This window comes from Haplochromis burtoni, unplaced genomic scaffold (genome assembly GCF_018398535.1).
Source record: "Haplochromis burtoni strain Fernald_Lab_line unplaced genomic scaffold, NCSU_Asbu1 Contig_231, whole genome shotgun sequence".
In the NCBI taxonomy this organism is placed as follows: Eukaryota; Metazoa; Chordata; class Actinopteri; order Cichliformes; family Cichlidae; genus Haplochromis; species Haplochromis burtoni.
The window spans coordinates 107,344-118,940 of NW_024582592.1; the positions used below are offsets into that span (position 1 = coordinate 107,344).

The window sequence follows — 11,597 nt, forward strand, 5'->3', positions numbered from 1 at the left end:
CACCAGTGTGTGAATGTGTGGATGACTGGATGTGTAAAGCGCTTTGGGGTCCTTAGGGACTAGTAAAGCGCTATATAAATACAGGCCATTTACCATATATTTGGAGTTGTTATTTTCTGTGTTTCCATGCTCTTTTCTTTAACCTCCTGACATCCACATATGTGGACATCACATTTTGGGATGTCTAGACCAAAATACTAAATTTTGCTCTACAAGGGCCTGATGTCCACTAACGAGGACGTTTTACTGACACTGTTCTATTGAAATTTAAAACCGATGTCCTCATATGTGGCTCTCATTTTTCTCAGAAACAAAAATCAGATAAAATAACAAAAAAAATTCTTTGTTTTTACATTCATCAGGTCCCAATCAGCCCAAATAGCAAAGAGAAATTAAAAATGCATGCTGTGGAAGAGTTCGGGTCTTATGAGGTTAAGGGTATTTTAGATGGGTTTGGAGTCTAAAGTTTGCATTTTACTGTTTTTAGTAGCAAGCATGTGTTTTTCCCCCAGTTTTGCTATTTTTGCACAGTGGTTTGTACGTCTCGGTTACGTCTATTACGTCTATAGTCTCCAGGCCTCCAGTTCTTATGGGCACCTTGGATTTTGTGAAGTCTTGAAGCCACACTGTGCGGCCTTCAGTCTTTATATCTTTTTTCATTTCCTCTTGGTTAATGTTGCATCTGAACTGCAGGAGATGTAGAGATACCTGCTTATCTTCTGTCTGACGCTTTCTTCGAGTCACAGTCAGACTCATCTGCACGCATGCTGTACTAAATGCTGACCTGATAAGCCTGTTGGGTAATACGGCTCTTACCTCTGCGTAAACGAAGAGAGGGAGAACCAGCACCGCCAGCAGCAGGTCTGCAAATGCCAGACTCACTATAAAGTAGTTTGTAGTGGTTTTTAAAGCTTTCTCCAAGTAAACGCTTATACACACGAGCACATTTCCACAGGTGACGACGATGATCAAGAAAATCCCGAAAATGAGAGCTGGGAAGTTTAAATGTGTGACGGCGGCCGCCGGCAGGGTGTCGTTGTTAAAATCCGTGAAGTTGTCCGACATGGTCGCCGGTGTTGCGCCGTGCGCCGCAGACTGACGGGCTCCTTGTCCTACGAAGAGTTTCCTCCAGGGTAGTTTTCATCTATAAGCCGTTAAGGAAAGCAGAAGGTTTCCAGATGAAGTCGGGCTAAGTTGTTCTCCGTGGACGCGCATCCAGTGTGCGCACTGAAACCGATGCGCAAAGCCACACCGCTCGATGTAACCACGTTACCAGCCCTTCGGAACCATTTCTTCAAATTTGACCGGCTGTCAAATGTGGATTCTCTGATAATTGCTCGCTACTGAAGGGGTAGCTGTGCAAAGTGGACGAATCAGAAGGCAACGGCTTAACCGGATAAATCTGCTTATGTGTTAACAGCCTCAGCAGGTTGGCAAATCAGGTTCGACCGAGACAGCAAACAGTGTGGAAATCAGCTGTTCCTCACATATGTAGACTTCTTACACTAAACTGCAGCTCTGAATATCAGTACATGGGAAAGACTTTACATGAAGTCATTCGTTAATTGTTTATATAATCGGAACGATTATTTTCTGCTACACTGAGTAACAATGAGACATATTTTAAACACATATTTGAACTCGATCTTTTTTCTAAAAGTATTCAAGTAGTTTTGAAGCTAGCCAATCAGGAAGAGGAGGAAAACGTCAGCAACAAGTGAGACCAAAGTGGTGAAACACAAACTGCGCTCATATAAGCTCCGCTCTACACTTGCTGTAATAAGCTGCAGTTATAACCCAAACATGCTACACAGGTGTATGCTCTGTAACCCCCTGTCCCAACTTTGCTCAAATCTGGATCAAATTTCAAAATATTATTAACAATAATAATCTCAGTTTTAACATTTATTTATGGTAAATGAAGTACAACATATATAAGATAGAGCCACTAGTGTGCTACATGTGGTTGCAACATGAGAAACAAATGGGTAATGTGAAGATAGTTGCATCTATCTTTTACACTGTTTATGGTTTTTATCTCAGCTGCTTCTTTTAGTTTCACATCAACAACAGTCTCCTATTTTTTCATAATTTTCTTCTTCATCTCAAAAAAAAGCCTCTATATTGGCACTATATTTAAAGTCATATAATTGGGTTTAACCGGGTATCACATGGCGGTCATCACATGATGAGCATTTCAAGTACTTAATGGGCATTTTGGCAGTGTTGGATTTTACTTGTTTCGTGTGTTGATGATCAAATATGTGGCTTAGAAATGAGCAAATGAAAATAAAGGCTTCAGAAAACTAATTTTAGCAGTGGCGGCTCTGCTGAGTTCTGTAAATGTTAGCGTTGTTAGTGGATAATATGGCGCTTGAACCATGAAGGCTGCCATTACTGATATCTGCACATATCTAATGCCATTGCTGGGCATTCTTTCTGCTATTTTTCATGCTTGAATACACATTTCAGGAATATGGTGACTGACATATATCTGAATGACTGATTGGATATGCCCCGATGAGCAGTTATCATGATACTGGAACTGATGCCGAAGTCATTCTGCTAGAGTCTGAGAAGCAGAATGAGCTTCAGAGTCATGTGTAATGAAGTGCTGCCTGCATCACCGCCTTCAAAGACTATCTGCTCTCAGGAATTTTCTGTTTCTCAGATTGAAACTGAAAGTCCTGGAAACGCATCAGTAGAGGAATACTCTATTCCATACTTTAATTAAAGTCTCATAATTAAAAGTTTTCCACTGCTGCTCTTCAAGGGTAGCGCTCCCATCTTTGAAGTTAGAGTGAGGAAGTAGAACTGAATTATGCCAAAATGGGAAATCCTGTGATCGCTGTTGGTAAAATCACACACTGACTCACTGAGATAACACCTGGTGTGTCTTCTATTCACTGATGTGGACACTGCAGATGACCAGGTCAGTAACAGCATTTCACTTAAAGTTTCCTGGACATTTCTTTGGATACTTTGATAGGTGGTATTATCTTGCTGGGGTTACATGATATTCATGAATGATGAACCAGGCCCTGTAAATTACTCTGTAGTGTATTCACTACTGCAGTGATGAACAGTTCCAGCCAGCAGCAGAAGGCCTTTGCTACATGTGGCTGCTTAAGGCAGTGTTTCCAAACCACTGTGGTGTGGCACAAAGGTGTGCCATGGAAGACTATCTGCTTCCACCTGATTAGTAACGGGCAGCACAATTATATTCTCTTCCACTAGAGGGCAGCACAACTACCTGCTGTAATTCAATGGGTTGCCAACTGCCAGGAAAACAGAAGAAGACGAAGAAGAAATTACTTATGCTATGTCTCAGTCAATGACTTGGTCCCAATTCAGGTCCTGCATCATCCTGTGACGATGGAGGCCACATTTCAGGGCAGATTACGTCACAGCGACGCAACGAAGGCTGTCCCAATTCGACAGCTGTGTCGCTACCAAAGACTGTAGCTGTGTCCCAAAACATCGGCTGCATCCTGCGGAGGCCGCATTTGTAGGCCGATTATGTCACAGCCAGGCGACGAAGGCTGTCGACAGCTGTGTCGCTACCAAAGACTGTTTTCTACAGTTATTGGTCACTACCCGATCTGTACTGGAAACCCAATCGGTACCACGCGTGTGCAAATCTTACGTCACTTCTTCTCTTTACCAACATTGCGACAGTTAATATATTTGAAGAGACACAGTTAGCGCCCAGTTAGCACCTCTCGACACCTCTTTTTCGACTGCCTGGGACATTTAAACAATGGATACCTCCGTATACAAACAAAATCACGCTTTTCTCCTCAACGGAGAACAATTCAATTCCCCCGATTGAACAACAGCGACGTAAAATAAGAAGAATGGCGCCTAATTACAGAGTTAATAATACTGACTTAGTAATGTGTCACGTGAAGATTCATCAGCCAGATTAAGTGTTTACTGACAATTGACAGTGATAGTGGACATCATCATCACTATTCCAACAATCCTCTCCGCACAGACAAGCATAAACACACTCGACTATCACTAAATCAAATTTACACATAGAGAAACACGATTTGTAATGATGATAGTTCATTCGGTCGCTCAGAAGAAGAAGCTGTGAGCCAGGAGGGAGGGGGTGAGTGAGTCCTGAGTGATTCGTTCATGATTCATGAGTCAGTAAAGTGATTCTCGAGTATTGAACGATTCGTTCATGATTCGCGCAGCACTAGCGTCCTCCTTTTCCCCAGATTTGAAGGATGGGTGGGGTGCGTCCTTTGTGGCCCACCATATCCCAGAATTCATAGTCCAGCCAATTTCGGTTTCCAACAATGGCGGCAGCTACTTAGTTTTAATATTACTCTTACTACTCTTTCTGGGTCACAAAATAAACTTTTAAGATATTTTCAGGCGAGAATGTAGCTGTGTAAACTTCAAATATCTGCTCGGTTTATCAAGACATCACATATTTGCAAAAGTGCTCCGATGTTTTCGGAGACGTCTGCTACCCACCAGCTCGACACAAATTTATCTGACACAAATGTATGCATTTCCCTGTTATTTGTGACTATTGCTAAAACCATTGCAAACACGTTCTACAGGAATGTGGTCCATCTTTGGCAAAGATAGTAATAATCAATATAATTACAGTGGGGCAAAAAAGTATTTAGTCAGCCACCGACTGTGCAAGTTCCCCCACTTAAAATGATGACAGAGGTCAGTGATTTGCACCAGAGGTACACTTCAACTGTGAGAGACAGAATGTGAAAAAAAAATCCATGAATCCACATGGTAGGATTTGTAAAGAATTTATTCGTAAATTAGGGTGGAAAATAATTATTTGGTCAATAACAAAAATACAACTCAATACTTTGTAACATAACCTTTGTTGGCAATAACAGAGGTCAAACGTTTACTATAGGTCTTTACCAGGTTTGCACACACAGTAGCTGGTATTTTGGCCCATTCCTCCATGCAGATCTTCTCGAGAGCAGTGATGTTTTGGAGTATGCATTGGAGTATGAATGTGTGTGAATGCTACTTAGAAAGCACTTAGAACAATGTGCTGGTGTGAATGGGTGAATGCACAAGTTGTGTAAAGAGTAGCGCTATATAAGAACCAGTCCATATACCATTTACAACACTGTCATCCCTTATGTAGCAGGTTTGTCAGAGACTCAGGAGAGTTTTCTCCAAACATGACAGTGCACTTCTAACCCAGACAGATCCTCAGACAAAAACTGGTTCATTCCAAGGACAAAACTACAAAACACAAGTTTAACAGCATAGTGTATGCTGGCAGTGCAGTGAGGAGTGCTCAGACCTCTACACCAAACATTTGGCCAGTGGACAGAAAGACTTTGAAAGCACGGAGGACCTGAAAATGTAGCCAAATTGAATGTTTTAAGATTCTTCATTATTTTAACATTTGTTAAAATGTTTTTACATTTGTATTAGGGGTGGGCGATAGAAACGATATACGATAGAAACGATATAAATTTGGCCAACGATAGAGATTTTGACTATATCCGATAGCGCATGTTGATGATGTCATCAAGCTGCGCCTGTTTTGGTCAAAGCATAGCGGCGGCTAAAACCATTATCATCTGCAAATTATGGTGGGCGACAGTCATAGCAAAGAGATGAAGCACTTTTGACTTCCGTAACATTGATTCATTAATGTTGAATTCTCTCGCAGCTGCTCTATTCCCATGTTGTTGCAGTATATTAATAACTAACCTCGTATTGTGGATGAATAATCTCAGTTGTTCTCCTGACTGAAGTTTGGCCCGTGTATAGCATCCTGCTATGTGATTGCATTTGTCCCTGACCACCAGAATCCCTCACGTTAACTTTTAATGAGTGGAAAAAAAAGTTGGCGTTCATCTTCCAGCTTCACTGTGCTAATGTTATGCTAACATAGCTGTGTCGCTAGCAATCATGTAGCACATCATTATATACCAGGTAATCCAACTTCAGTAACCCTGCAAACGCCACTGCTGTTTAGTATTTTTTGTGTGGAAAATACGTTATACAGAAGAAAAGAATATATATCGTGATATATATCGTTACCGCACATGCTTCAAATTATATCGTGATATGGATTTTAGGCCATATCGCCCAGCCCTAATTTGTATAAATGTCCAGGATGCAGCCCCTGAATTTGGTCATAGCCTGGCGATGGTTACTTTGTGATGTTACCAGAGAAAATCACAGAAAATGTTAACATTAGTGAATAGTGAATTTCATTTACGGTATACCAACCTAAACTAACACCAAGGCACCGGCAACCATGGTGACTTCTTTTAAAAAATTTAGCCTGCACCTGTCACACAGAAGTCAGTCTACAGGCTGTAAGCAGTAACTGAGAGAGTTGGAGATGGAACAGTTTTAGACATGGCACCGAGCACTCCGATTACCACTGGGACCACTGTTACCTCCACCCTCCACATCTTCTCCAGCTCTTCTCTGAGCCCTTTGTATTTCTCCAGCTTCTCGTGTTCCTTCTTCCTGATGTTGCTGTCATTCGGTATCGCGACATCGATCACGTCTTCTTCTGTTTGTCTACCACCACTATTTCCAGCACTAGCCATCACCATTTTGTCCGTCTGTATCTGGAAGTCCCACAGGATCTTAGCTCGGTCATTCTCCACCACCCTTGGGGGCGTCTCCTATTTTGACCTCGGGACCTCCCTGCCATACTCGGCACAGATGTTCCTGTACACTATGCCGGCCACTTGGTTATGGCGTTCCATGTATGCCCTGCCTGCTAGCATCTTGCACCCTGCTGTTATGTGCTGAGCACGCGGTCGGTTGGGGCGGTCTTCCTGAGGTATTCGTGGATGGTTGTTGCCTCATCCTGGACAGGAACTCACCAGTCCCCGGCCTCCTTGCTTCCGCTTAGTATGCGGAAGGAAGGAAGTGCTGGACTTGAGGTGAAACCCTCCATGCATGGTCAGGAGCTTCCTGGTCTTGATGTCAGTGGCTTCTATCTCCTCCTTTGGCCAGCTGTGGACCAACTCCAACTGTGAAATTTTCTTACCACTAAATATTCCACAGAGTGGAAATGATTGGGAACAACAGCAACGCAGCCTGGTAAAATCAGGGTGCTTAGGCACATATTGTGTAGAGTTCACTAACTTTCTGTAGACTTCATCACTACAGACCTCCAAACTTCTGGTAGCCTTCAGATTAGCTCATGAATTATCAGTAGAGAGCTTCCTGGAATGGGTTTCCATGGCCAGCTGCATCAAAGCCTCACATCACCAATTGCAATGCAAAGCATATAATGCAGTGGTGTAAGGCACGCCGCCGCTGGACTCTAGAGCAATGGAGACTTGTTCTCTGGAGTGATGAATCACGCTTCGCTACGTGTCTAACTCTACTATGCAAAGTTTTGTAGAGGGGGATTATGGTGTGGGGCTGTTGGGCTCGGTCCCTTTGTTCCAGTGACAGGAACACTTCATGCCTCAGCACGCCAAGACATTTTGAATATTTTCATGCTCCCAATTTTGTGCGAAGAGTTTGGTGATGTCCCTTCCTGTTCCAACATGACTGTGCATAAGTACTCAAAGTAAGGTCCAAACAGACATGGATGAGTGAGTCTGATGTGGAAGAACTTGACTGAGCTCAAAGTGACAGAACACCTTTGGGATGAAAAAGAGGAGATCTCTGAGCCAGACCAATATTCCGGTTCAACATCAGTGTCTGATGTGACAACTGGACTTTTACAAGAAGGATCAAAAATTCCCATATACTGCGAAGGCGTAATGATATATAAATAATGGATTAAGCACTTGCTAATATTTTAATGATGCTTAATAGTGTGACATCATTATGTTACCGATTATAGTGAACAAACATGATTCTCAGTGTTTGATTTTAGCAGGTGTTGAATTTGTTTTTCAGTCTTGAAAATTTCATGTGGTTTGTTGTCTCAAGATGCTTTATATATAAAGGTAAAGATTTGACAATAATACAAGACGATCAGACGATCCCCTACGAAAAAGTGACAGTGGGAAGGAAAAACTCCTTCATAACAGGAAGAAACATCCAGCAGAACCAGGCTGTCATGATTGGTTGGGAATAAGGGGAGGGAGACAGGATAAAATAGCACACTGTGGAAGAGAGCCAAAGATGAAGTTCTATCCAGTTTAGTTTGGAAATTGAAAAAGGAAAACCCCAACAAAACAATTCATTCTAAACTAGGCAGTAAAACTTTTTCTCAATGAGAAAAAACTATGAAACAGCTGTACTATCCATCACAAGGCTTAAAGACACAGCTCCAGCTTAATAGAATAAGAATTCCATTAAGTAGGTCTCTAATGAGATTACTTCCTCTGTTAACCCCTCCCCGACGCTGAGTAACAGTTACATCACCAAACACAGCTCAAATTATTACCTATAACTCACGTCAGGTTTGTTGTTATATAAGATACAACTTGACATACTGCCTTTCATACATTTTTATTATACATATTCATTTTCAATGTTGAGTATCCAGTTAGTGTAACATGTTAGAGTTAAGTCACCCACCTCGGCATGACAGTGGTGGTCAAACAAATCTGTTGGTTTATTTTCCTTCCTGCTGTACATACTGTCCACATGGACAGATGAAAGGAAACGGACCTATGGACACAGATATTATAGAGGCCCTTCAGAGCTTTGCACTGAAGATGCTTTTTGTGGCCATTTGGGGTTTTTTGAAGTAATCTTTCGTGTATCTGAAGTTATTGGGGGTCTCTTTGAAGTTGTTCTGTGTCTGTTTGAAATGCTTTTATGTCTTTGGGAAGTTGTTTTTGTTTGCGTGTTTATTTGTTGCATCTTTTTGATGTGCTAATTGGAACCTATCCTCACACAGCTTTACTAATTCTCCCAGAACATTGAGTGTGTAAGATGTTGTGTAAGTTTGTCTGCTGTACATCTCTTTGTCATCATTGTGCGTCTTTCCTTTGATGTTTTATATCATTTGTAGTCATTTTATCTAAGGTGCTTTGCATTTCATTGTAGCTTTGCTTTGTTTCCTCAGTGTCTTCCAAGACACACATGTTTTGTGTCTCTTTAAAATTGTGTTAGAAATCACTGAACTCATTTGTTCCTCTTTCGTCTTTGTCTATTTGAAGTCATTTGAAAAGACTTTTCTGTGAAGATGTTGAATCTGCTTTTCTTTCATCTGTCAAGGTGTGATGATTACAGCCTATCGTAACCTGTCAGCGTCAGTTAATAATTTGACTGATCACTGTCATTGTGCCAATATAAGTTAATATGGCAGGGTTTGTATATATGAATGTGTCAGTAGAAAAACAGGAAATGCTTTAACATCACACACCTGTACAGAATTTATAAAAGGTGTGAAAGCTTGCTATAACTCATTAATAACTACTTTATGCTACAATTCTAATGTCTGTGGAATTTCTGTAACTTGTGTATAAACACTTCAATAAAGCTTGTTAGTATGACACAGTTGTATACAATTTGTCTCTGCTATACTTTGTTATCACTGTATGTGTAGCAAATCTTTCTCACTATGTCTTACTGAGAAAGACCGTGAGATTCTTCTAAAAGCTCCGGAGCACATCAGCTGAGAGTGTAGATGCAATGAAAAGGCCAAAAAATATTTTAGTTTCAGTCTAAACTGAGGATCTCAGGCTCCTCCTGGTGGACATAAGAGGAATTACATCATTCAATTAGCACTTATTAACTTCAGTGATATTTTGGTTGTATATATATCTTCATGAGAACCAAGGAAAAAAGAATCCTCCTTCATATCTACACACACACGTGTGTATATATACATATATGTATACATATATATATATAATGTTTACAGACTGATGAGCTGCCTGTGTTGGTGAGAAGCATTTCTGCATGGAGGCACAATGTATGAGCTTTGTGTGACATCATGACACTCTGAGCTTGTTGTTCCCACACAGATGCGGGGAGGGTATTTGTGCGATGTACTACAGCCTAGTGTGTGCACAGTGCTGCTTTGTCCACATGTGAGGCCATTGTGTGTCCCACTTTGTGCCAGTGTAACTTTCTGTCATTGTCATCATGTGAGGGATGAGACAGGAAGCAGAGGACACAGAAACATTTCTGTTTTTTGTTTTCATTTTCAAAACTTTTGTATAAATGTTGTGTTTTTTCTTACTTTGTCTCTTACATTCAAGACTTTTGTAGGAACTAGGACTGTAGATCATTTTTCAGACTACGTGCTGTGGCAGACACAGTACATGGATATTATTCAGAACCAAAGCTGACTGAGTATTTAGTGTAGCCTGCAGCCTGAGTTTTTTGCTCACAGAGTTCAACGTGGGCTCACGTGGCCTCATTATATGAATTACTGCTCATTTTAAGTGTAGACCCCCACCACTGGGAGAGTATGGCACAAAATAAGGAAAAGCATAATAGTTCCACCTTATAAATGTTAAAATCCAGTTATTCAATACTGACAGTGGTGATAAATGAAAACTAGTCTGCTGGTCACACTGAAAAAGAAGCCCCACCTTTGAGTTTGACTGAACAATGACTGCAAGAGGAGTCAAACAACTCCTGTAGTAGTAAAAACGATTCTTTCCTGTTTGCCTGCGTTAGTGTTCATTATAGGCTCAGAGAGGGTTCCTGATATAATCCCACTCCCATCTTGAACCCATCTGTTACTCCTGCCGGACACTTCACTACTGTTTAGATGTTTTCATAGATGTCCCGCACCAGTCTCACATACATACTGCCAGCAGTACAACAGTTGTTTTCTTGGTACTCTATAAAAGGCTTTCTCCAGATCCACAAAGACACTGCAACTCCTCCTACAACCCAAAGCGAACATCACATCTGAAATGCTCTTTCTTGGGACTGTCATCATCACCTCTCAGCCAACATAAACAATTCTTTCCCATAGCGTCATCGTATAGCTCATCAGCTTTATCCTCTGTAGGTACTACAGCTCTAGACAGCAGCCGCGTTCTTCATGTGGCAAATGGACGGATTCTTACAAAGCACTTTTTTATACAACATGCCTCATTCACACTCTGTCATATGAGCACTTTTTTCTTCATCTAAGTGCTTTACTCCGATGAACTTGGGTTTAAGTATCTGGCCTAAGGATGCTTAGCCATCCCAGGTTTGTGCCAAAAACTAACGACAGGCTAATGAATTAAAATCGATACCAGTAAACTTCTCCGTTGCTCTGGCATCTTCCTAATCTCCAAGATTGCATTAAACAATCTGGTACAAGGTCCACTGCCATGGGCATCTGGACCAACCACATTTCTGCTTTACATGGTATGGCTACCACCTAAAGAGTCTGAACACTCAGGCAGGTTCTTGAGGAACCGTTTTAAGCGGCCCTCAAGCAGATGGCTTGGCTTCTCAGAGCCTTGAGCTCTGACTCAGGACTCATCATAGAGACTGCAGTGAGTGTGCAGAGAAGGTCTGAAAGTTCAAGTTCTCCAAGATGCAACTTCTCCTGTAACTAACCTCCTTACTCCCCACGTAATCCCTAAAAGATGTGCATAATACTGTGTGTGTGTGTGTGTGTATATGCAGAATACTATGTAACTATATGCATGTATATTTAGTATGTCATCACTAGTGAGTCATACAAAGAAGCAAATTGAAAG

At 41.4% G+C, this 11,597-nt stretch overlaps 1 protein-coding gene across 1 annotated transcript in view; it reads right to left on the minus strand.

The window, feature by feature from the left end:
* Positions 1–1,652, minus strand: part of LOC121815502 (D(4) dopamine receptor-like) — an 8,914-nt gene extending 7,262 nt beyond the window's left edge. Inside the window, exon 1 of the mRNA XM_042226857.1 lies at positions 817–1,652. Within this exon, the coding sequence (XP_042082791.1) occupies positions 817–1,065 (249 nt within the window). The 5' untranslated portion in view covers positions 1,066–1,652. The remainder of the gene's footprint in view (positions 1–816) is intronic.
* Positions 1,653–11,597: the final 9,945 nt, after the last annotated feature.